Source organism: Falco rusticolus, chromosome 4, assembly GCF_015220075.1.
Source record: "Falco rusticolus isolate bFalRus1 chromosome 4, bFalRus1.pri, whole genome shotgun sequence".
Classification (NCBI taxonomy): Eukaryota; Metazoa; Chordata; class Aves; order Falconiformes; family Falconidae; genus Falco; species Falco rusticolus.
The window spans coordinates 76,865,581-76,892,272 of record NC_051190.1 but is presented as its reverse complement, the minus strand read 5'-3'; the positions used below and the strand labels follow the sequence as shown (position 1 = coordinate 76,892,272).

The window sequence follows — 26,692 nt, the reverse complement described above, 5'->3', positions numbered from 1 at the left end:
GCCCAGGGGACCGGAAGAGCCGGCGGGCTGGGACAGGGACAGGGACAGAGCCGGCCCCCTCGAGCCCGGCACCGGGCCGGGGCCTGCCGGCTGCGCTGCCCGCTGTGCCCGCCGGCCCGCCCGCGGCGCGGCACTACAGCCCCCATGAGGCCGCGCGGGCGGCGCCGCCCGGCCCGGCCCGGCCCTGCCCTGCCCGCCCTACCCAGCGGGCCGCGCGGTGCCCGCGCTGTCGTGGCGCTCGGCGCCTGGACGAGCGGCGCGGCTGGGCCGCAGCTGGGCCTGGGCCGCGCCCGCCCCGCCGAGACCCGCTGCCCTCAGGCGCTGTGGGCGCGGGAGCCGCTCCCGTTCCCGTCCTCCTCCCCTCCCTCCTCCTCCTCCCCTCCCTCCTCCTCCTCCCCTCCCTCCTCCTCCTCCCCCCCCCTCCTCCTCCTCCCCCCTCGGCAGCTCCGGGCACAGCCATGAGGCGCGCGGGGCTGGGTAAGCGCGGCGGACCTCGGCGGCGGGGCCTGCGGCTGCACGGCGGGCTGGGCCACGGCCCCCGGCCGGCCTGGCGGGGGGCGGCGCAGCCTGGGCTGGTGCCGGGGGGTTACACGGAGCGGGAGAGGGGGTGAAAAGCCGGGCAGGGCGGTGGGGGCGGCGGGGCCGGCGGGCCGGGCTCGCCAGCGGAGCCATTACCCGTTCCTCCGTCTCTCTTTCGAGCTCGGCTGGATTTAGGGAACAGCACTGGGATCTGTATTTAATTGTGTTAATGAATGGTTCTAATGCAGTGTTGTTTCAGCCGTGTTTCCTCGGTGGACAGATTTGTCACTCTTGACACTCAAGTCCTTTACAAATTAGGAGTTGTGTTTTAACTTTACTACTTCTGTATGTTTACCTGCTATGTCTGGGGGGAAACGACCCCCCCACCCCTCCAACAGTTGTCAGTTTATCACAGATATAATCTGTGCAGAGTTCCTGCTGAGTGTTTTGAGAAGCTCAGGCCTCATTTTTCAATCAGCAGTCATGTTGATGACTATAAAGAAACTTTGACCTGCCATGTCATGTTCTAGAACATAGGTGCTGTGACCGCACTGTAAAGCTTAGGTAATGTTTATGCCTCAGAATCTATGACAGACTTCTGGTACTTCCTAGAAAGTGGGGATTTAGGGTGTGATACATGCCATATGGCTGAGCTCTGTGTGTGTGTTCTATGCTGTTATGTAATAAGATTTTAACAAGTTAAAAGAAGTCTTGGATGTGCTTCTTTCTAGATCAAGAGAGATCTTGGGATGTTTATCACAAAAAGGGAGGCATTTGATGATGCTTACGCCTTCAGTAGTTTTCTTTGTCAGACTAACTGCTTGCTCTTGGGTGTGAACTGAGGGGGGTTAGACTGAAGGCCATCCAGCTCAGTATGCTGTTTCTGGAAAAGTGAAGTGATGGATGTTTATGGAAGGAGCGCAGGTGTAAGAGCATGTCCTCCGGCAGACTATACCTTAAGGAACATTTTGAAACTAAACAGTTTAAAAATCTGCTGGATGGTCAAGCAGAAGACTTAAATGTCTGTTACCAGCTGCAGCAAAGTTTTCTGCTTTGCCTTGACATTTCAACTGTCAGTTCAGAATTACTTTTTATTTAGTAGGCTGGAAATAGAAGCTGGGGCGCCGGTACTTCTGCTGTTGTCATCAGCTACCTCGTACCTCTTTTCTACACTGCAGATTGTGTTGTGGTCATGTCCATGTTACATGTCAATGAGCAGTGTTGCAAGACAGCCCACAGAACTGACATGCTGAAGTTTCTGTCCTTCCTGTGAACAATTGTAGCCAGGCTTCTTCATTGTGCTTTCTATTACATATATAGAAGTAACTGTGGGTGTTTAAAAGCTTTGGGGCAGTTGTTCATATCTGCTATGTCATAGTCTGTGTGAGGATCATAGTTGTAGTATTTTGGCCTGAAGCTGCGTGGTATATTAACTTATAAACATATTCAAAATTGTGTGTAATTTGGTAGGAAGTACTGTAGTTAGATGCATTTGTAAAACAAAACACAGTGAGAACAACCCTGACTCTAAATTATGTCATTTTAATCAGCTTTCTATATTTGGCTTCTAATTTAGGTGGGGGGAAAAAATTCTTGACTCCCACAGTGATGAAATGGAAACATACATTTCACTCAGTCTTGTTGAGAATTTGTCACCAGCTTAACTTACAGAATAACATTAAAGCAATTTACTACAAGTACAAGCTAAGAAATTGTTAAATTTAATGAATGGTGTTATGGGTTAATATAAAATTATATATATATAGTCAAAGTAGCATTGTAATTCTCTCTTTTAAAGTCTTAATATCATATGTGCCAAGCACAGAGTTAAACTGTTTGAGATGGAGCTTTATCTGTGAATGTGGTTGGCGTCTCTCTCCTTTCCCTTTTTCCTCAAAAAGAAAAAAGGCACTCAAACACAAAAATCTTGAAGTGCCTTGAAAAGGAATTAACCGAAGGCATTCAGGCAACTTTAGTGTGGCATTCTGACTAGTCATGTAAATATTGATTAGTGTTATAACCAGATTGCTAGTTTAATTAATATAGTAGGATCTTTATTGTAAAGCTTATAATAGTTCCTTTCTATTTGCCTTTCTCAGTCTTGGTCCGCCTTCTTTGATTTCAGATCTTAGGTTTGAGGTCTAAGACTGATTTTTGTCTAGACTGGACACAGGTTTAATTCTCCTGTGCCCATGCAGCTGTCCCAACTGATGCCTGTAGATTTTTAGTAGAGGTTGGAGGAAGCAACGGTGTGGAGTTGAGGAGCTTTCATTCCCTTCTGCTCCGTGTACTCCTGAGTCAGTTGTCTGGGTAACAGTCCTGAAGCTCCATCACCCAAAAAAACAAAAGGCAGGAGTGGGAATAGAACTGCAGAATGGTGACAGAAATGGCAGTGTTCTGCTCAGGGGCCTGGCTTCTGGTCTGAGGACTTGTTTGTGGAGAAACATGTAAGCATCGGAGCATGCTCTCTCCTTTAAATGTATGTGACCTCATTTAAATAAAGCAGTATTTGTTTTTGTTGGAGAATGATCTCAACTTTCTTCATTTCAGTTAGGTTTACTGTTCTATGTCGTGGCCTCAGTGCTTCCTTCACATCTCCATGTAATGACTAGGTTGTTTTCCATAGAAGCTGTCTGAAAACACTGTCTGGGAAAAAACGTGATAGTATTAAATTAGAGCCATTCCTCATTTTTTTCCTTTGATTTGCATATTGAAAGATAACTTACGTGTTTGGAAAAAGGTTGAATCTCTGTCTGAGGAACATGCGGTGCCTCTTCCCGATTGCCAATGGTGATGTTAAGGAAATGCATTTTTAAATTTAAAGAGTGCTTTTCCACATGTGAAGAGAGCACTTGCTCCAGTGGTGTTTTCTGTAACTACTGACTACTGTGCTTACAGGTGATGGAGCACCTGCTGGTAACTATGGCTATACCAACAGTGGGTACAGTGTTTATGAAGAAGAAAATGAAAGGTTAACAGAAAGTCTGCGTACAAAAGTCAGTGCCATCAAATCAGTAAGTATTTAATTACAGTGGTATCGTCACATTTATTGAATTAAAATATATGGGTCAGTGAAGCAGTAGACTTAGTTTAAAACATACATTTAATACTGTGGTAGGTTGACCCTGGCTGGATGCCAGATGCCCACCAAAGCTGCTCTATCACTCCCCTCTTTATCTGGACAGGGGGAGAAAAAATATGACTAAAGGTTCATGGATAATAAGGACTTAAGAAGAGAGAGATTACTCACTGATCACTATCATGGGCAAACCAGACATGATGGAAATTAATTTAATTTGCTGCTAATTAAATCAGAGTAGAGTAGTGAGATATAAAACCAAATCTTAAGACACCTTTCCCCTACCCCTCCCCTTTTCCTGGGCTCAACTTGATTCCAGATTTTCTCTGCCTCTTCCCTTCAAGTGGTACAGGGGAATGGGGAATAGGGGTTGTGTTGTCTTTGCTGTTCCTTCCTCCCTAGGGGAGGACTTCTTACACTCTTCCCCGGCTCTAGCATGGGGTTCCTCCCACAGGAGACAGTCCTCCATGAACTTCTCCAATGTGAGTCCTTTGCACGAGTTGCAGTTCTTCAAGAACTGTTCCAGCATGGGTCCCTCCCATGGGGTGCAGTCCTTCAGGAACAGGCTGCTCCAGCATGGGTCCCCTGCAGGATCACGAGTCCTGCCAGCAAACCTGCTCCAGTGTGGGCTCCTTTCTCCATGGGGCCACAGGTCCTGCCAGGGGCCTGCTCCAGCATGGGCTTCCCACAGGTCACAGCCTCCTGCAGGTACTCATCTGCTCCGGCATCGGGTCCTTCCTGGGCTGCAGGAGATCTGCTGCACCATGGACTTCCCTGGGCTGCAGGGGCACAGCCTGCCTCAACATGGGATTCGCCAGGGGCTGCAGGGGAATCTCTGCTCCAGCGCTTGGAGCACCTCCTCTCCTCTGGCTGCTGTTGTACAGCAGTTCTTTCCCCTTCTTAAATACATTATCTAAAATATGTTATCACAGAGGCACTACCACCATTGCTGATGGGCTCAGCCTTGGCCAGCGGCGAGTCAGTCTCGGAGCTGGCTGTCATGGGCTCTGCTGGACATAGGGGAAGCTTCTGGCAGCTTCTCAGCAGAAGCCACCCCCGTAGCTCACCCCCACTACCAAAACTTTGCCATACAAATCCAATACAAATACAAGGAAGAATTATTGTCAGTCAAAATGTACAATCATTCATTTGCATAACTGAATCTTCCTTTAATTAGATTTTTAAGCTAGAGGTGTCCTTTTCTGCTGATCTTGAGGACAGCTCTGGTGTTACTTACGGCTTACTGTCCTACAGAATGAGTCACTGCCCCCACAGAAAGTAGAAACTTTTGAGTTTAGGTCAATAAGCAGTTTCTGTTTCATTTAAGAAAATGGATCACTGCTTCTTGCGGTTACCCTTGTGGCTCATCAGTTTCTGCTGTATCTGCTGATAATTCTGTAATGTGAAAACAGCTCTTCTAAATAGTGTGCTAATATCCTCTGAAAGAGAAGTTTGTTACTTTAATGATTCTGATTCCTTCCAGAGATTGAGGACTTATTTCAAGCAAGTATAACTGAAAGACAGCACTGTGATTAAAGTTACGTGGGTTTATTTTTCTTAACAACTTAAGATTTTATAAAATACATTCTTAGCTATAGGTGCTGTTTCTATGTATGTTGTACAAGCCAATGAATTACTAGGCCTAAATTCATTCAAAGTCCTATTGCTAATACTGCTACTTAAAAATTATTTGTTCAGTCTCCAACAGAAACTAAAACCTTAGGTTTAGAATAGTAATTTAGAGTAAGTTAAGAATAAGTTAACGTACCTTCTCTGGTATGTTACATTGCAAAATCAGTGTATGTCAACGGTGCCGTTAGTAGTGCCCCATGGAGCGGCACATGTGCTCTTTCTACAGTTTCATCTTTTAGTGCAACATAATAATCTTGGAATATGGAATAGTCTTCAGATAATCTTCCTAGAAGCCCGATGTAAAATCAGTTTCACTCTTGATTATAGATTGCAGTGAAATGCAGCAGTAAGAAATCATGAGATTTAGGTTGTGTCACAAAAAAACATGTGGGTCTTGGCAAATCCAAAGCCTGGGGGCCAGGAGCACATTTCCATTCCTTCTAGTTGAGCCGGTTGTTCAAGGCCAGCATGCTGGTAAGAACTGTTACGGAGCAAGAACTGCAAAGAAGCCACAGTGTGGGTTCTCCCTGGTTTCACTTGGGAGCTGCTTTCAAGCCAGGGCCCTCCTGACTAGCCCCTGCCTTTGCTGCGTTGCAGCTGTGTTGCAGCTCTGTCTGCGCCTGGTCTCATACCTCCCTTATTCCGACCCTTACCCGACTTGACTTTCTTGCTTGACCTTTGATCTGTCTCATAGCTGGGGATGTGCTGAATGATCACTGGGCTGTTGCTGACCCTAGTTACTACCTCTAGAACTGACTCGCTTACATACACGGCTTGCCACCTTGTCCTGCTGTGCACTTGCTGTTTCATGACACAAAGCAGAGAAGGAATAGACAAGTTCAGAAAAGAAAATAGCATTTATAGCACAGCAGCAGCTTGTCAAAAGAGGTGCATTAGCAGGTTACAAGTGTCAACTCCAGCAACGCTGAGGCAGAAAGAGTGCTTATGGTCCTCTGTGCCGAGTGCGAGTATTTTTAATGCGTGTTCCAGGAAATGGATAATTGCTGCTGAGCCTTGACTAGATCTTGAATTTTTGAAAGTCCACACAATAATTCTAGTAAGGAGTTCTCTGGAAAAGGGGAGGAGGAGCATTTAGTAACCTTCCGACACTCTTCAGACTCATCTAGTCAGATGACAAGTACTTTCCTAAGGTTTATTGACAGAATACTGTGCATGCTGGTTTGTTGTTTGAAAATACCAGGTACTGTTTTCACATTTTACCTGGGAAAGTGTTAGTCATGTCATGTATTTTAGACTGGTTAATCTATGTGTAGCTGTTTACTCATATGTAATACTTTTTCGGATTTTTTTAATAGCTTTCCATTGAAATTGGGACAGAAGTTAAAAACCAAAATAAAATGTTATCAGATATGGTAAGTATTTAGTCACTATCTTTCTTTAAATGTGGGGCAGGATTAAGAAGTTAGTAAAGTAAATTACTAAATGCCTTCTTTTAGTATGAACATTTGTATTAAAGCATTGACAGCTTATTGTTGACTCTAAAATGTGACTAATTCAGCAGTAGTATTTCTGTTCAGAAAGATAAATATGTAGATGCATTACTTCCAAGGCATAATCAAGGTCTTTATATTTCAGATACAACTATTTGTTGTATACTATACATAGCAAATGTATAGTATTATTAAAAAGGCAGTTCTATATTTAATTGTATTTAACAATAGGAGAGGGAAACAAAAAATAAGTCAGAAATGCCTTTTTTGCTTACATTTTGCTTTGTTTTGGAGAAAAAATACCTCTGGATAAATGGGCAAAAGTTTTTTCTAGTTAATTTCAGAAGCTGCCTCTGAAATAATTTTAATTTTGGCAAATTTGAAAAAAACAGGAAAGCTATAGTTAGCAAGCTTTAGGGGTAATCTTTTTTTCCTCAGAGTAACATGTTTTTTGTTGTTTTGTTCCCTTGTTTGTTTTTCTTACATGTAGGATAATGATTTTGACTCTGCGGGTGGACTTCTAGGTGCAACTATGGGCAGACTGAGAACACTCTCTAGAGGAAGCCAGACAAAGCTATTATGTTACATGATGCTCTTTGCATTGTTTGTTTTTTTTGTAGTATATTGGATTATTAAACTGAGGTGATGCATGTTACCTCCGGTTTAAATTGTGTCATTTCAGCTATAAAGCAGTCTTAATTATTGAAGACATTGATCTAAAATGGCATATTCTGTTGATAAAACACGGTGAAATTGTTGTAAATTGCATTAACTGTTAATGCGATGTTATATATAGTTTTCTTAATGTATCAGAATTTTTCCCATCGTCCCCTGTTTTGGGGGGATCATTTGTAAATATGCAGAGACTGCTAGCAGATTAAGTTGATTTTTTATGGGAAAATAGTTTTTAGAATTGATTTTAAAAAAACCAGAAAACTGGTTGTTTGGATATTAAGTAATTGCAGAATTACAAGGCTTTCATTCTGCTTTTTATTCTGGGCCATGCTCTAAATTAGAGCTCCAGTTTCAGGCATACAGTAATTTCTAGGTTGCAAAAGCACGAAGAATACTTGGCTCTTTCTAAATTGTTTTTATCTGTGGATTTTTAAAAGGCTGGCCTGAAGCTAACAAGTATAATAGTGGTACCCCCAAAATTCTGATAGTGTGTGTGTTTTAAGTAGCTTAAACTGTGTGTTATGGGGAGAAGTTACTTAAAGCTGGTTGGTTGGGTTTTTTTATTTAAATGTAACAAATCATGCTTATACATCTACTGTTTTAAGCAAATGCCGTTGATCATTGGGATCAATTAATATGGACACAGTACAAATGTTTCCTTTATATTTAAAGCATCTAAAACTTAATGATTTCATTGAATCACTAGAGCTTTTACCATTAGTATGTTTACTTTTCAGTCTGTGATGATTCCTAAATCTAAACTGCATTATGACTGAAATATGAGGTCAGATATTTTGAATTTTATATTACAGTATATTATGATGCACCTGTTGAAGGTACTGTCATACTGGTTTTTATTTTGAAAACTTAGCTTTGGCTCTCCAAATAGTTTCTGATAGTTGAAGCCATCACATTCCTGGGTTTAACATTTAAAAAATTCAGTTTCCTTGATACTGAAATTGTATCTACAATTTTGAAAAACTTTTCTAGAAATACTGTATAACGTGTTGCCATTAATAACTAATTATGAACTGACAAATGAAGTGTCCTGTAGTATTCTAGCTAGTGTTGTTTATATACATTCTTTTCTACTGTAGAATACCAGTCTATTTTTTTGAAATGGTGCAGCATTTAAGGGGCTATACTTGTGTGGGGAGCACTGTTAAAATAAGAAATGGAAGTATATGCTACATTTCTTTCATGTCAGATTTTATATATAATGGAAGTATGGCATGTAAATCACCACCTACACAGATTGTGTAAAAGTAATTAAAGCTCAAATATTTATACCTTATTTAATCTTTGCCTGTTAAAAGGTCTACAGTACTTCTACAAAAAACATCTAAGTACTGACACCAGGATAATGTATCGTCCTTACATGGGAATTGCTAGGCTTGTTAAACAAGTATAGCATTCCCAAAGCTAGTCAGGAAGAAATATTGCCATCCAAAATTAATGCACTTGTATAATTTTCATGAGACAGTGGCGTGCAAGGTACCTAACAAGTGAGATGATAATTACTGACATACCTGTTTGACAACCACACTCCCCTGATAGTTGATCATCTTCTAGAAGTATATTTCTGGCTCTTAAACATGGTGTCTGAACAATTATTTTTTTTCTTGAAGCAATCAATCTGCCATACCAATTAATGGAAAACTTTTTAACCACCTAATATAAATTAGAAGAATGGGTGGATGCAGCTAGCTATATGGCCAATACAGTTCCTGCCTTAGTTCTGAAGAATATGCTACAGTGTCCCTTAAGTCCTGACAGAGCACATAGTGGTAAGAGTCTTTTACCAGTCCTTCAGATCATGTGTAAGAGCAACAGGATTTTCATTTTAAAATGTCAACCAGATTAAAAGGTAATTCATGCAAAATAGGAACTAAGTCTTCTTCCTTCCCCCTCATCCCCCATTCTGCGTGGTGTGGAGAAGTGAGGGGAAGTGTATTGTGTGTGTGTATAATTTTAAACCTATGTCATCCTTTCTGTGTTTCTTCCTTTAAGAGGGGTTATTTTTTTGTTGTTATCTAGATAGGGCAGGAAATGGGGAGAAGGCTTAAGCACAGGGAATATATATGTTTATTAGAAAACACACAAGTGCCTTTTTAATGAAGTGCTGAAACAGAACTCCATTAGGCTCTTTAACACAAACATTCTGAACTGAAATGTAACTGAAAGTTAAATAGTTAAAACTGTGACATATTTCTGTATGTTTTTATGTTATTTTACAGCATGTAGCATATTTTCCTTTCTTCAGTTCCAGTAAAAGGTCAGTTTTCAGTTTAAAATCTGAACTGGAATCCTGCAGGTTTGCTTAGAATGGTTAAGGTGACTGTGTAAAGGTGAAACTGCTTTGAGAGTATTTCACTCGGGGAAGGGGAATGGCAGTTGGTGGGAATCACGGGTTACAGCCTTAGAATCTTCCTCAGCATCTGCACTTGCTTTGCTGGTTATTTTCTGGTGGAAAAGTATTACTCTGGCAGGGCGTAGAATTTACAAATGGCAAGATTTCAGGATGCTGTAGGTATGATCTTGTAGAATAAAATACACTGCAGTGGATACAATAGGAAAATACTAGTAGCATTAATTGTACTTTGTAAAAATTAGTTACGTTTTGTAACTTGTAAATTTTGTAAAAAAAGCTACATAAGAATACTGCAATTATTATTATTATTGCTTTTTAGATCTTTTATACGTAACTTTTACACAATATTTATACTCTATCTAGCAATCATAGAGATTATTTCCAGGTGGAAGGAAATACCATCTTTTAACTACCAAACTCTTAACCTTACAGTGTCATGGAGATTCCTTAGAAAATGCATAATCAACACATCCATTTGATTACAAAGACAATTCTGCTGAAGGTTTGTTTTTTTTTTGCAATAATATGGGTTGTCTCTTCTGGCTTAAATGGCTGCTTTAGGAAGAGTTTAAGTAATTACACACAATTTTCATATTAACATGTTTATTTTTAGTATTTTTCTTTAATAATTACACACAAAACATGATACCTTACTGCTGAAACTCAGGCCTCCAAAAGCTTCAGATACAATTAAACAACTGTTTGTAGAATTCTACAACTAAAGATCAACCCCTGCTCCCATCACCAAACATCCATGACAGTGTAGTGCAAGTTGATGTGAACTTGGCAAAGATGACAGAACTCATTTTGATGACTACTTGCTGGAAGTAAAAGATAAGGAAGGTGCTTGTAATTGAGAGCAAAATTGCTGTTCCAGTATTCGAATACGACAGGGAACAATTTGTGCCTTAATTACTGATCTTGAAAGCAAAGCTACACTGAAATTAGATTAAGCTACTAGTGAAATCATAGCTATATCCATATGGAAGTTCTGTTTCTTAATTGGTGGCTTAGTTGCTCTTAAAATGTAGATATACCATGATTTAAAGAAGGCATTTGTTCTGGGTGCTTAGTGTGGGTCACTAGATTCCCCAAAGCAGTAACCCACTGAAAAAAATGGGGAAAAAAATTCTTGAAGGAGGCCCCATGCTTTCACTTGTTTCATATCAACAGAAATTTGTTATTGGAGAACACATAGAATGATAATGGTCAAACACCTTGACAAGCATTTTGATGGTGAAATTACTGTTACATTTTCTATTTATTTTACCCTTGAAACATGTGCTGGCTGTAACCTTCAGTGTGCAGTACGAGCTATGCTCTTGCTTTCTTAATTTTCAAGGAAGAGTGGAGATGTATCACTTGCTTGGAAGCATTTCCATGTATTTGCATATGATGGAAAGCATGATTTCATCTGTACCACCTCCTAATCGACATTAATCTCAGTCTCTGTAGAAATATAAGAGAGTAGATTTAAACTTTGCATGTTATACAGATGAACAAGTACAGAACTGTATATACCCATTTATTCCTCTATGCATTATTATGGAGCTTGCTTTATATATTTGAAACTCTGATGTTACAGAGAAGTACATACAAGGTGTGGAGAAATGTTGTTGTCAACAGTGTAATACCCTTTTGTGTACAACGGATGTTGCTAATTCAGAATCAAAAGGCTTAAGATAGGTTGGCACATACAGTTTTCAGATTCTTTCAAAATAACCTTAACTTGCCAAAACTTATTTTAATCTTGAAGTACGTTAAAACGTCTCATAGCATACAACTGCTCCTGCTAGGCCAGTCAGAGCTCATGCAGCTGAACTCCAGAAGACCTACCTCTGTTTAGGTCTTAGCACTTTGGACTGGCATACTCAGCATCACAGGCTCTTCCCAAGGTTTTCTCTGGACTGCCTGCTCGAATAACCTACATATTACTACTCATGCCAGTAATCTGCAGAACACCTCATCCTCTGCCTCCTCCTGGTGAGGTGTCTGCATACTTCCCCAGCATCCATGCTGTTGCCTTTGCCAAAGCGTAGGTGCCTAAGCGTGCAGTTGAATTTTAGGAGAGGAGGGAGTTTTTGGAGGGCCAGCAGCAAAATGCGTTGCAACACTTACGCTTAACGGTGGTCGTAGAAGAGTATTAGTCAGTCAGTGCATGAGGTATTGGAGAGTTCTATGGAGGTGGTACAATTTTCATTTGTTTTTTAACCAAAAAGTATCCTGGTCTCCCCAATCACAAAGCTTTGTGACATCTGGCATAATCCATATTAGGATTGTATAGTATTACATAGTACAGCATTAGTATTCTAGTGTAGTATTTTATAGTGTGTATATATAGCCTCTCTGCTTTAAAAATGAGTAGTGGCTCCTCCAAGCTTGTTTACTTTTGATTTGATATTTCTAACTGCACTCATTTAATAACTGCCACTGATATCACTGAGTTATCTGTAACAGCATTGCCTAGGTTCCCTGTGTTAGCCAGACTGGGAGCTACTGCAGCCTTAAGCAATTTTCTTCGCAAATTTCTTTTCTCCTTCAGGGAGAAGAAAAAAAAATAATCACCAAAACATTGAAACAGTTCTGCTAAACTATCTCTACTCAATTCAATAACCTGAAGATTCCCCACCTTCCTGGGGGCCTTGTTGAAGGCAGCAGAGCTGGAACAATGGTGGGTTACTTGTTCTTCGTGCTGTGGTGCTGTCTGCTTTTTCAAGCTGCAGAAAGCCCCTGCCAGTGCTTAGCATCTTCGCAGCACTGTAGCAACAGTAAGTAATTAACCCTCAGAACTCTGTGATGCTGATAAAAGTCCTCCATTTTCAGCAGGAATCCTGGACACATGGCTATTCCACGTATAGATAGGCAAGGTGGTAAGATTCTGGCATTTGTAGTATGTGACAACACATGTCAGTGTTCACATCTGTCAGGTTTTCGCATACAATGCAGGGTTTTTTAAAAACCAAAACATGTCATGTATGTTTTTGTGTGTGTCTCTGTATATATGTATATCTGTGTGTGTCTTTACAAAATTGCTGGTGATTATATTTTGTGTCTCGTTGGGTGAGGATAAGGACTGTTTCCTACAGAATACACAGGCAGGGTGAGTATGTCAATCTCTGCCCGGGGTAGACAGGACAGAAAGTTTCACCTGGTTGTAGAGGTTCAAAATGACAAAGGACTCAAATGAGTTTAATCTAGCAGGCCCCGCTTCCTGGGAACAAGACTGTTTTCAAGCTTAAGAAAGACAAAACCACAGGACCTACCGGTCCTGCCAGGGATACTAATGTGAGGAAGCTGGGGAAGATGACTAGTAAGGAAGCTTGTATTCAGCTATTTAGTGTAAGGTTATTGTTTGATATTGTTATATTATATTAATAATGCATATTAATGCAGCATATAAATAATGTTAATATATATAAATAGTAGAATCTTATTGCTTTAGTAGGCTACCCTAGAATGCTTTTGATTGTCACAGCAGCGCTTTGCTTTCTATTTCTCCATGGCCTTGTCGGCTGGCCCCTGTGACAAAGCAGCATGTCCTGCACTACCTGCAGCCCGGCTGAGGTGAGCACCAACCTGTAATGGCTTCACTCTGACCAAGGACAGTGAGGAACCAGCCTGCAACACACCATACAGTTATGTAAAGGTGTCATTTTGAGGGACCAGACAGCTAGCTGGTTGTTAAGTGCTTTTCCCTTAGAGAGCGGGAGTTTGCCTGAGGAAAGGGATTAATACTGACCGTTGTGTTCTGCCTTCCTAAAACACTCCCTGCAAAGAGTTTGCTCTCATTCAGGAAATCCTGTGCACCTGAAACATCTACTGTAGATGGTAAGACTTACTCTACTCAACCAAATCAAGAGAGGTAAGTGTTAAAAAGCTTTTGACAGATTAAAAAAATAAGTTATTCAATGCTGAGTTTAAAAACTGCATTTAGGAGGGAGGGTGAGGAGCCTTTCCCACCCACCAAACCCAATCCAGGTTATCATTTTCTAGTTAGGCAGCAAAAGGAACAGAAGACCCTCCACGTCATCAAATCAGATTTCCCATTTCCATAGGTACCGTGTCATATAACCTTCAGAAATGTATCAAGCACTACTTTGAGATGGAAAGAACAAGATCCCTTTAATCTTGGACTATCCTGATTTGAAGGCTGTCACATGAAAAAGTTGTTTTAATGATTAGGAATCCTCTAATTTACAGCCAGAATGTGCTCTTGAGTAGTAAAATCCAGTATAGTCCTTCAGTTAACGTTCCTCTTCTGGCTGGTGTTGACCCTTCTGCACCCAGAGCACCATTCAGCCCTCGTTTTGCACAAGCTGAGCGCAGTCCATCACTCTGCCTGTAAACTTTTTGGGCCCTGTTATCCTGAAAATCAGGGCTGGTGCTTGGCTCCACTCTGAGCTCTCCCTTGCGTGTGATTTCACTAGCCATGAAGTAGGGACAGGTAACTTTCCCGCAGCACAAAGAAAGCTTTTGGTGTTGTAACATTCTATATAGGCACTGAGGCCACAGCTAAGGGCACGCTAAATCTGTCTCTAGCCTCAAGCTGATAAAACATGAGGGTGTTTGCAGTTGTGCGTCCCACTACCTTTACTACCTGCCACTGAAAAAGTGCTTGCTCAGGGAGCCATCCTGCGCTACATTTTCCTCTTGAATGGCATCGTGATCTAAAAAGCCCTTTCTGTTCACAAACACCCCGAGAGGAACCTGCTCCACCATCTACATAACTTTGAAGTCTTGAGAAAATAAACTTCAGTCATCTTGTTTCCCTTTTCCAGCAGCGATCGGTGCTGGTCAGACGTGGGGAAGAAAGCAAGTTTTGGTGACTCCACCTCTAGTTTTCCCTAGCAGCCTGGCTTCACAGCAGCAGTCCCTCGGAGACGCTGCTCCCTGCTTCCCTGCTTCGGAGGCCGTTGGTAAATCCTTCCCAGTTTGTGTGTCTCAGCATATGACTGCTTCCCAGAAGGCCATTTACGCACTGCCCCCTTTCAGCACAAATTGCTCTTGATTATGAAACCTTTATTTATTTACCCTTTTTTCTCACACTTATTATTTTGAAGTTGTATTACTGGCAAGGTTTTTCTCAACAAAATATACTGATGTACCCTGAGACGTAGTATTTTGTGACTTCTTGCATCTTCAGACTCGGCTAGATTACTTCTAGGCTGTCCAAATTAAGCAGCATCTAAAAGAGACACTGATCCAGAGGGAGAAGTCTGAGTTGATACCACCCAGTGTGGCAGGCTTCTGGCCAGGCTGGGACAGCCCAGCCACCAGCAGCTGTGTCTGCCAGTTCACGTGGCCCTGCCTGTGTCCCCCACGGGGCATTCTGAAGGGCCAGCTGAGCAGGAGCGGGCATCGCCTTCGCCCGCTCTGGAGCATAGCTCCACCTTCAAGTCACTGCTGTACAGTTACGTACTTTGATTTGCCATATTAGAGCTAGATGTCACGTGCTTCGCCAAACGTGCTCTCAGGTCCTCATAAAAGTCTACCAAAGTGGTAGACGTGCATCTGTCTCAAAACCTCTGCAGGCAAAGGTTGAGGCTACGGATTTGTTTTTCACAGGTGACTGAGGAATCGTTACTAAATCTTGTCTCGACAGTTAGCTACTGACTTCAGAGCAAATTGGTTTTGTCAGCAGAAATGGATAGGTTTGGTTTCATTTGGTACAACCATGAATTGGAATAATGACAAAGACCGATGGAAAACCCCCCCGTTTGTCTAGACTCATTCTAGTTTAGACATGCTTTGTAAAGAATGAAAGAATATAAAAAAATCAAATAAAGTAACTGAATAAAATATTTCAACTGACTTTAAAAGGGGAGGAATACAAAAATAATTTAGAAGGAAATGCATTACTTATCAGAAAAATTCACTTTATACAGAAGCTTGATTTTTAACTAGCCTGAAGTACAAATAAGACTTCATATTGCAATACCTAGGCAAAAGTTGAGGGGAAAAAACCCACCTGTTTTTCTTCTGCAGCTATGTGCATTTGCAATGCTGTTTATCTATTTCACATGAGTAGTCAATATTTTTACTGCTTTCTCGAGTCTTTCACAATGCAGCAAGTAAAGAAATCAGCACTCTTCCCACCACCCCCACAAAAGTAAAACTTGTAAGAAGTGGCAGCAGATAGACACAGTGTTTGGTACTTAGAAACAATCGTAACTTTAAAAAACCCCAAACTTCTTTAAGAAGGCCGGACAAGTTCTTATAACAATTGAAGTGTATGTAATTACAATATATAGATCGCTACCTGAAATTTTTTAAAACTGACGTTATGAAGTCTGAAAAATTGCAATATAATTGCTACAAAAGGTTTTCCTCCCTCTGATCTCTTATAGCCTGGGGTTTTCATATAGATTGTGGGTTTGTTCAATAATTGATTTTTCCTAAGTCATGATGTCTTCGAGGCATTTCATACACGGGAGAGAAAAATAAACACAACTCCACTCTGCACTCTCCTCCAGCGTCCTGCTAGTATGGTAAAGTCTGGAAAGTCCACTCTTAATCTTTTTTATATTGGCTTGTATTTTTCTGTGAAACCCTTTGATATTTGGGCTCAAAACTTTTTTTTTTTCAAACCCAATCTCCTCAGAATCCCTACAGCTCAAAATGAAACATTCACGTATATAAAATCAGCCCAGTATAGACACCTACATGGTAAAACAGCTATCTTAGGCCTTCTAGAGAATACTACACTTTAGAAAAGTCAGTTGTTCTACAAAGTTTAAAAGACTAATGATTAAGATGACAGATCTGAATAAAGTCATTTGGCAGTTTTGCGTTGGGTCTGTTTATTATCTCCCCACCAACACTAAAGACTAAAATTCAAAGATTTCATGTACTAACCATGGATTATACTGTGTGCTCTTTGAGGAGTAACATCCGGACGTGTCAAAGACTAACATTTCCTTGGAAACTTGGTAAGGATTATGCTACAAAAATCTTTATACATGGTGACTAGATGTCATGCTGTGCAGTTACGCTGTTTGCTGCTTGGTGACAAATACCACAGTGACGTGAATGGTTACTCAGACTGCTGTACAAAGAACTGCTTTAGGAAAGTTACTGTTTTGCTTATCGTTAACAGAGAACAAGATTCTGACTTGAACCTGTAATTGTTTATTTAGGTAATGCTTCCCCCTTCCAGGAGCTTATAGTTACTCAGTGATGGAATTTTACTGATTCACAGAAAATTTTGGAGTCTAGATATCACGCCACCTTTAGCCTCTTTTATAACAGTGGGGTTTTTTTTATAGCCAGACAGATAGTTCTTTAGCCAGCTACACAGTTTATACCACTAGGAAATACTCTGGATTTCTTCTCGGGAATAATGTGACTGTGCTGGTATACTTAGAAACCAGTCAGGAATTCACACAGAAGAGCCCTGCCCACAGTTAGCAATAATACACTGCACTAAGAAATCTAAAGACAAATCAAAGCTATATAAAAGCACTTACACATTAATCTGTACTTATTACTACAGTGACAGTAAGCACTTCAAGACAAGGATTAATTTTATTCAGGGTGCCTACTGCAGAAGCTTTTAACATCTGCGTCACCAGGGACCATTAGCCACTAATAAAGAGGCTGTGGAGAAAATAACTTGAGAAAAACCATCGTATTGACAGCTGGCTTAAAACCATCACCACACAGCAGTGAGTACGTTCACCAGAAAAGTTCAGGAACCCACCAGTCAAAAAGGTTGAAGATCTCTCTGACTTACCACAATAGCATTTCTGTTCATAAAATGCTATCAAAAAAAGAAAAAGTAACTTAATCTACAAAAGAAGAAATGAGCTTTCTACAGATTTAAGTGTTTCTGCTCTCACTTTACACAGATCTATTCACCAAAACCTTCAACTAACTGAACCAGTAACTTATTTTGCTAGCCTTTGATTGGATATCTTATATATAAGGGCTGAACTGAGATCTGTTACTGCAAGAAAATGCAAGTTCCATTTTGGTCCTTCCTATCAGCTGCCAACAAACCTGTTTGCTTAGAGAGAATTTCCTTTAAGTAGATACATGGTAAAATTTGAAGAGACTTTAATTAATTTGCTAAAAGGCCTCTGTAGCATTTTAATGTTCTAACAGCTTGCTGGAAGCACCTACGTCTCTCATACGAGGCGTCTCACAGTATCTGGTATGACTAATCAAGTGGAGACTGCTGTCAGAAAAGACTATGGCAGGAGCCTGATGGTGAACTCCTGTTTCACACAAATATTTAGGGAAAAAGGTAAAGCTGATTTTCAATGGTTTTAGAAGAAAGCTTGTAGTTTGCTTTAGTTCCGTTGTAATCAAGACTACAAGCAAACAAAGGGCAAAGAGAAAAAAAACACCATTGTCTGGCAGGTACCAGAGGACCAGCAGGGAAAACATGGAGTTTGCTTCTTTCACCTGACATTCAAGTTAACCCGTGGATAGTTTCAGACTACCCAGTTGTAATAGAAAGCCAAGATTTAGCAAAGGAATAGGCACCCTGTGTCCTGACATTCACATGTCACTCCAGGATCAATGTACGCCAGTGACAGGCCATTCAGTTTGACAATACCAGTCACGCTAGCGAGAAGCTGGTGCTCTTTTCAAGGGGTGATCTTTTAGCAGGATATGTAAGAGGCCAAATTTCAGTAAACCCTCTTCCTATTTTCACCACTCACTCGCTTACCTGTAAAACCTGCTCACCAGAACCTCACTGGTGAATCCCATTCCCCCCCAAAACTGGAGACAGCTATCGGTCACTTCACGGGCCAGACGACCTGCCTTTAGCTTAGCCATGGAAGCAAGTTTTGTCACATCATTGCCTTCCACATAGAGAGCTACAAAAAAAAAAAAAAAAAAAGGCACAGTTAACACACATAGAGAGCTACAAAAAAAAAAGGCACAGTTAACACACACAGTCACCGACAACAGCCTGCATCTAGCCATCGCCTCTCCATGTTCCTTTAGCCTGACAGTGTTCTTGGCACGAAGGGCGGCAGGTGTGGGGGCACGAAGGGCGGCGGGTGTGGGAAGCAGGCTGGGGGCTCACCCACGGTGCGGTACAGCAGTGAGCGCAGGAGCTCCACGTCGGTTGCCAGCTCGGCCAGGCGAAAGTGCACGACTTGGTTGTGCAGGATGGGCTGGTCAAACACTTGCCGCTGGCGAGTGTAGTCAATAGTTTCTTGTATTATAATTTCCAGCGGCGTCAGGACTTGAAGAAGCAAAAGACAGAACATGACATCGTTTTAGCCAGATCTGTTGTTTTCCTTCTTGTTGACAAAGATTTTTTTTTCATGTAGTACAAGAAATCAGGGTTTCTAAAGAACATTATTCCATACGCTCAGTTTGAGGTGCCGTGTCAATTCTGAAAAAAAAGTCTGGTATTTCCTTGCACCTTGGAGGCCTCTTTATCCCTATTTCACCTGAGCCCCAACCTGTCAAAACTCAGAGGAGAGCGAAGCGGGGTGGGGAGGAGGGAAGGAAAGTCATGGAGAGCAGTATGCAACAAAGAGTGTATAAATTTCATCCCTAATGCCTCATTTGGGGCCCAAGCAAAAGCTTGTGGTAACTCCTGTTTTCCATGCTACCTGTGTCCTGAAGGTTTGTTACAATCCCAAAAGAACACCTGCAGGCAGAGACTGTGCTCACTGAGGAATGCTGTTCAAGGAAGGCAGGGAGAAGGCAGAAACCAATTCAGAGATGAAGGCACGCAAACAGGCTGCTTCCTAGTCTGCATTCCGTGACCAGATCCCGGTATAGAAAGGAAGGGAAAACCACTAAGATTCGCAGCCCCTTTTTAATAAATACTGAACAGTGCTTCTAACGGGAACAGAATCAAAATAGGATACTGCTGGAAGACATGTGATAAAGATAGCAGACACTGCTTTAAAGCAAGAGAATGAGCTTGCTGCTACTTTTTGAGCAAACTTAGAGATACCCTATTTTAAACAAGAAGAAAAGGGAAGTTTCTTTTCTAAGACAAAGAACCCTTGAAGTGAAGGGCTAGGCTCTTGCAGCCTAGCTAGGATAACAGCAGGTGCTCAATTTGTGGAGAATTTTATATTTTTTTTTTTTAGCAAATGTGGTCCCATGTCACTATGGCAAGCAAGAGGGAGAGGAACAGAGTTCACAAACCCATCTGTATGAGAAGGGTCAGATTTTCTTTTTTCAAAATATGCATATCCACGTCCATTCACATATAGAATCTAAACCACAAAAACCCGAATCTGAAATGCAAAATACAACCAAGCCTTGGACTACTACAAAATCCCTTTTCCCACCTGCCAGTTACTCACAACAGGAGCCTGGTATACTTCCATATTCCTTTTTGCATCACTTTCAAGAGCACCTCTATTTAAACTTCATCCCTATACTGCTCTCATATGAAGACTCTGCATTCCACCAACTGACCCTGCCATGATCGTCCACCAGCTCTTCCACAGAGCGCTACTTTTCATGTTTCACATGCTGTCCCCACATTTTGCAAGGTGATCAGCTTTTTTCATTCCTTAAATATTATTCCCTCCTTTCTCAAGCAACTAGCCTCAATGCTTATTTTTCAAAAAAGCATATACAATAATGTCCTCATTTCTTCTGTGCTATTACACTATGCTGCCTTGCCACCCTACTGCTGGTTTTCCGGACAAGAAAAAAAATTGTGATTTTCAGGGACATCTCTCGTACAGAGGAACATCCCTGTCCTTCCAAAGGACTATGTAACACAACACTGTAGCATGCATAACACTAACATGTTTTTCACTTCTATGTCTACAGCCTCCAGCTTGGAAGATGCCAAAAGAGCAAGAAGTGTCCAGGCACCTCTTGTCCCTTGCCCCTAAAATGATACCTGGGAAGCAAACAGCCAAGTCTGAGCTGCTGGCAGGGAAACTAAACAGTACATGCCAGTTCTAGGAGAGCAGAACAGAGGTAGGAGTGATAATGACAAGGGATTAGTCTTGTGCTGGTCTGTCAGAGCAAGGCACTCCAGCATGGCTCACGTGGTTCCCAGCAACCAGCACCAGGGCAAGAAGAGATGAGAAACGGCAAAGACAAGGCAGGGGCAGGACAGGGTGATAGGGAACAGGCCAACACCTATTTAGGTCCTGCTTGCAAAAGTGCTGAAGATCATGAAGGGGTTTTGGACCATCTCTGCTCGGGCTGTCACCATGCATCAAGGCTTGGAGTGGGGGGCCTGGGAAAAGTGCTCTCAGAGTGTTCACTTGTCCACCTCACTGCCTCCTTCCCACCCCAGCTGATTGATCCATCCTCCTGTTTCCCTAACTGCCATCACTGCCCTTCTGCTTATTCCTGGGACTGCCACCTGCACACAGAAATAAACAGAGGAAATCTTCTAAGGACAGTCCTGGGTAGCATCAAAAGCAGCACGGCCAGCAGGTCGAGGGAGGTGATTCTGCCCCCGTACTCTGCTCTTGTGAGGCCCCACCCGCATGCAGCATGGCATCCAGTTCTGGAGCCCACAGTACAAAAAAGACATGGACCCGTTAGAGCACGTCCAGAGGAGGACCACATAAATGGCCAGAGGGCTCTAATGCCTCTCCTGTGAAGAAAGGCTGAGAGAGTTGGGGTGGTTCAGCCTGCAGAAGAAAAAGCTCTGGGGAATCTTTGTTGCAGCCTTTCAATATATAAAGAGCACTTGTAAGAAAGATGGAGGGAGACTTTTACCACAGCCTGTAGTGACAGGACAAGGGGCACTAGTTTTAAACTGAAAGAGGGTAGATTTAGATTGAACATAAGGAAGAATGTCGGGGTTGGAACTAGATGATCTTTAAAGTCACTTCCAGCCCAAACCATTCTATGATTCTAAGAAAATCTAAGAAATTCTTTATGATGAGGGTGCTGAGGCGTTGCCCACACAAGTTGTGCATGCTCCATCATTGGCAGTGTTCAAGGTCAGGTTGGATGGAGCTTTGAGCAACTTGGTCTAGGGAAAGATGTCCCTGCCCATGGCAGGGGGATTGGATGTCATGATCTTTAAAGGTGCCTTCCAACCCAAACCGTTCTGTGATGCCATGACTACAGAGAGCTACGAGCATAGCTCTAACATGGCAAAGCTTAGCTGTGCAATAAACAGCAATGAAACACCGCATGTCGTGAATACCATGGCTGCTAACAGCCCTGTACGACAAAGCAGCACACAATACTTTGCCAGTCATACAAGTACAGAGAAACTCCATTAACAGTGAAACTAATTTTTCTCTGAACATTCCCCACCCACCCCCCATATATTTCTTTTCTCTTTTTTCATATAATGTTCTCCACATCCTCAGACAACCTTGGCCCCATGGGTTTCAACAGACAGCACGTGCAGGAAATATCACTCTAGGGCAACCTAAGGATGCAGCTGAGAATTGTGAAAGCACGTGAAGTTGCCAGATGCAGAATATTTTTTTCCTTGTACCTCCATCTGATTTATATTTTTCCATTTGAAACTTCTGCTCACTGTAAACACACTTTGCCTTGCTGCATCTCTTCTCCAAACAAAAGGAAATTAATATATTTTTCTTAGGTTGTGGCTGATCACCCTCTAGTGAGATGTACAGTGAGTTCCAAGCTGAACAATCTGTCTCTTTCATAAAGACGTGCATTGCCCATGCAAAAGGATCTGTCATGCCGCTTACTGGCCATGACTCAATGGTGCTCATAAAACTGAGAGTACAGAAGCAGATAGAGGTCATTACAAAAGTGCCATTCTGCTCTCTCACACACACTGAACTCCGTCTTTGCCTCCAAGTGAAGCAACTAACAAAAAACCTGTTTGCTTTCTTGCCACAGCAACATACTTTTCCTGTGATCCATGCACCAGGTCCACAAATGGATGGTGTTTACCAAGTGTCATAACATGGGAGAGATACCTAGCAACTCTTCTCTTTGAATGAAGCAAGAAACACAGCAACTTCCATAATGTTTCACTCAGAAGACCACACCTGTGACCAAATTTTGCAATTCCAGGAAACTAGTTTTCTATTTATATTTTAAATCTGTTTGACTTAAAATTCCATTTAAAGGGGGGGAGAGAAAGAAAAAAAAAAGTGAAGAAGGAAGGAAACTCCCCACAAATTCTGAAATCTGGCCACAAAGAAGATAATTAATAAACAAAGAGAAGGCTGGAGCACAATACTTGCTTGATACTAATAATACAGAAAAACAGAAAACAAAACAAAAAACCCCAAACACAACACAACAAAACAATGCCCAAAAAAGAGAGAAAGAAAAGAATGGCAGTCAACTGCCTCTTCCAAGTTTTAGGAAGCAGTGAAAGCAAGGGTGCCAGGACTGGGCCCTAGAGCAGGCAATTTTCAATGTCACGCAAATAGTCATGAACTCAGAAGGAACAGAAACGTCCTTCTGAGGGCCACAAGTGAGCACTAGGATTACACACGCACATCTAATCACAAAACTGCTGAAGGCACGTGCATAGTTTTGCACACCTGAGGCTTCAGCAAAGCACTTGTGGTTGAACATATGTAAAACCATCTGCAGGACTGGCAGTTAACAGCGAGATGTCACCGTGTAACAAACCGCAGCCATCAAGTACCTGGCTGCCTTCTGAGTACTGGTTACTCTTTTTTCTTGTTTACAACTGGTTACCTCCAGAGTTTGCAACTTGGCTCAAACCATGGGTCTCGTCCCTGTTCCCAGTGATTTTATACATTTTATATCAGAATGGCTATAAACCAGGGGGCCCAGCGAGATATAATACACTGGTCACCATGCGGCAGAAGGCAGCTCCAAGGCTCTTCCTCCCTGATGGCTCCTGCCTGGCCATGGCGGGCGGAGCAAAGACGCCCTTCCCAGACTGCTCATCCAGGGTGAGGGTTTGCCTGCTCCTGCTGTGTTGCTCTGGGCAAAAAGAAGAATTGAAACCTGGTGTCCCGCTTCCTGGCAGGGCATGGTGACTGCTGGGCAGTTGTGCAAGGCTGGACAGTACCAAACTCTCAGTGGTTTTAACAGGAGTGATCAAACCTGCCAGGCTTTGTGTTTGGATGCTGTCAGTGCGCGTCACTTTTGCCTGGGGCATGAGTAATGCCGTGAGCTACTCTGCTGCCTGGGGAGCACCACTGCAACCCAGAGTTTCTGATTGTTTTGTTTAACTTAGACTTCAAACTGAGCATAAAAATGCATAATGCACATCCTTGCAGTCTGTGCATGCCTTGATTAAAGCAGGACCAGCAGCAGGACCGTGTCTCTTCCTTGCCTGAGTCTAACCTCCTGTTCTTTGCTAAAACTACTCTCACATTTACAATTTATCTCAGGCTGAACTAAGAATTTTGGCCCAAACTAAAGATTTTTTAAAGCATTTGAATTCTAAAATATTTGGTCTGGGATCAGCCCACAACAGGGAGTAATTTTTTATTTGGTCACTGAATCAGAAAATCACTTCTTAGAATTCCCGACTCCCCAGCCACACACAGCCAGTAACAGACAGGATATGCGCAGGAGCATGAATATAGTGGGATTATTTACATGACCATGAAATTTAAAGAGGGCCAACCTTCTTACAGTGGACCATTGTATTTAAGTTGAAGAAGCAAACACGGGGGGGGGTGTGGGGGGTGGGGGGGGGGGTGGGGGGGTGGGGGGGTGTCTGTGTCTGTGTGCTGAAAATGGACAATCCAGACTTAGGTCTGTTACCTGGAATATCCAGAATCCATATAACTCAAATATGCGGATTCAGGTATGGCCTGAGGCCAGAGTAACAAGAACTCTGTGACAGCTTAACTTCAGGGAAAGGAAACTGGTGCTGTACCACCTATGTCCAAAGCACAGGGAGGTAAAACAGATTTGTAAAACAAAGCTCTTTTACATGCTGTAAGAGCCACTTTACACAGCCACTAAGAATTTTCTAAAATCCAGGATAAACATCATAGCTTACTGTACTAAAGGATAAATCACCACCCTTCTATTTCATGCCAGTATTTTAACAACCTTTGTACTATATTTGTAGCAGACATAACACGATGCCATGTTTTCTTATCAGCAGAAAAGCACCAAGAAAAAGAAACAAGGCGAAACCATCCTTGCTGATATGTCACAAAAATTTTTCTGTGTTGAGCTTTTCTACAGAAAGGGAACATGGTCTGTATCCAGGCTATGACAGATTTCAAAAACAGATCATAAGAGGTCACTCCAATTCACAATAAAAGGAAAGTGCCATTAGTCATGCGAAGGGTGACCCCCATGTCCCTGCCCAGCCCCAGAAGCGCAAACGATGACTTACCAGTGGCTACTCCCCACAGCCGCTCTTCTTGGAACTGCAACATCTGATATGTAAAACCCTTTCCTTCCTCACCGATGAGGTTTTTGCTGGGGACCCTCACGTCTTCAAAAAAGATCTGAGCTGTGTCCGATGACCTCATGCCCAGTTTGTCTATCTTTTTAGCAATGTGAATGCCTGAAGAAAAAAGGGGTATTAGGAACACCACAAAAAATAGAAACACTCTGTACTTTTAGGAAGGCCACAAAAGAAATAGAAGCACTACATACAAGTACATAATTTTAAGAAAGTGAAGTTTGCAGATGTGAAGGTATGTGCCAAGGCTACAGTGAAAACTACCTTCAGGAAAAACTTAACAGTATTCTGGAATTTAAGAGTAAAATGGTCCACAACCTATTTTGAAGAGTTTTTCCATTTAACATTTAAGTAGAAAATCAGAAACTGCAGTGTAAGGGGTCCTCTTTTCTTACGTCTTGAATAATAATTGTTTACTAGTAGTAATAATCTTACTTCACAGACTTCTTGAAACAATGCAGTATTTGCTTATATTTGATTTTTAGTGCACTACAATAAAATGCTGGGATTCAATTTAACGGTATTTGCTGAGTGCCTGCGCTGCTGTGAAACAGTAGAAAAATATTTTAAAATGACAAAAACAGAGCTATGTTGTAAGCTGTAACTAGAGAATTTCTCTTCCTGGAAATCCTTTTCCTTCCCTCTCTTCCACACTTATTCTTCCCTTTCTAGCCTATCCTGACTTTTTCTGGTACCTGTAGAAGAAAAATTTATAATCATGCCACACTGTTTTTTCCTAACAATAAAAAATCAGACTTAAATTCATAACTGCTACAAGCATTCAAAAATTCCATATCAACTCCAAATTTTGTTAAAACTATGTATTTTACGATGGCCTACAAAATACTGCTTAGTTCATCTAAGTAGTCATAGAAGGGTTCATAATGATTACAGTTCATTCCTCTGAGTTGTCACGGACGTGCGTGTGAAGAGGGTTTGCCTCCCCACAGACCCCCCTACACAGCACCGACTGACCCCATGTCCGGTGGTTTGCTGGAGATGAGCCCAGTTCCTTCAGGTTTGGCCACGTAAGTCTTCAGCTGCCTTGTCACACCAGGCAGGACTCCTTCCTGCTGTTCATTTTTTGCTAGCTACAAGTTCTTGCTCTTGTGCAGATGCAAGCATGGCTCACCACCGCGCCATGGGAGTTTAACAGACATCCACTGATATGTTTTGTGGCAATTCTCTTGTCTTCAGTTTTTGCCTCCTTGTTGCTGCAGGGCTGATGTGAGTATTCGGGATAGAAGGCAAGAATGTTTCAGAGGTAAATTGAGGCCAGCAATCAGGTATGAGGATTTGCGGCAAACGTACTGATTCCATCTGCCAGGGCAATATTTGTAGAAAAACAGTGCTCCAAATCAGCATATAGGTCCTTGCAGAAAACCAAACATTTCACTACATACAACATACATAGTATTCTAACCAGTTTTGTGAAGAGGAGGCATTTGAGAAATATTTTCCTCTTTATTCTTTTTTTTTTTCTTTTCAGTTCTCTGCTACTCTCTAAAGTGGCTCAGTAGGAGCTGGTCACTGCACAGGCTGTCATGGTCCCTCTTTGGGGACCATGTCCTTCATGGCTTTCAGTGAATACATCTTTCTGAACCAATATAGACATCTCAACTTCTACTGATAGGAGGGCTTCAACCATATGAAAATTACTTTGGTTT

The 26,692-nt window shown here is 42.0% G+C and overlaps 2 protein-coding genes across 2 annotated transcripts in view; one reads left to right on the top strand and one right to left on the bottom strand.

The window, feature by feature from the left end:
* Nucleotides 1–205: 205 nt before the first annotated feature.
* BET1 (Bet1 golgi vesicular membrane trafficking protein) lies at nt 206–8,648 on the top strand. The gene is made up of 5 exons (XM_037386943.1): nt 206–352; nt 420–477; nt 3,418–3,533; nt 6,547–6,603; nt 7,172–8,648. The coding sequence occupies exons 2-5, from the start codon at nt 459–461 to the stop codon at nt 7,325–7,327; spliced, it is 348 nt and encodes a 115-aa protein (XP_037242840.1). The 5' UTR covers nt 206–352; nt 420–458; the 3' UTR covers nt 7,328–8,648.
* A 1,586-nt stretch (nt 8,649–10,234) lies between these two features.
* Nucleotides 10,235–26,692, bottom strand: part of LOC119147660 (probable acyl-CoA dehydrogenase 6) — a 90,132-nt gene continuing 73,674 nt past the window's right edge. Inside the window, exons 6-9 of the mRNA XM_037386942.1 lie at nt 24,954–25,127; nt 18,765–18,926; nt 18,402–18,552; nt 10,235–11,176 (exon numbers count right to left, since the gene is read on the bottom strand). Of these exons, the coding sequence (XP_037242839.1) occupies nt 11,170–11,176; nt 18,402–18,552; nt 18,765–18,926; nt 24,954–25,127 (494 nt within the window). The 3' untranslated portion in view covers nt 10,235–11,169. The remainder of the gene's footprint in view (nt 11,177–18,401; nt 18,553–18,764; nt 18,927–24,953; nt 25,128–26,692) is intronic.

What these genes read in the sequence shown, in the direction of transcription:
- BET1 (XM_037386943.1), top strand. An exon ending in AAGTCAGTGCCATCAAATCA is followed by an intron (nt 3,534 to 6,546) that starts GTAAGTATTTAA and finishes TTTTTTTAATAG; the next exon opens with CTTTCCATTGAAATTGGGAC. An exon ending in ATAAAATGTTATCAGATATG is followed by an intron (nt 6,604 to 7,171) that starts GTAAGTATTTAG and finishes TCTTACATGTAG; the next exon opens with GATAATGATTTTGACTCTGC.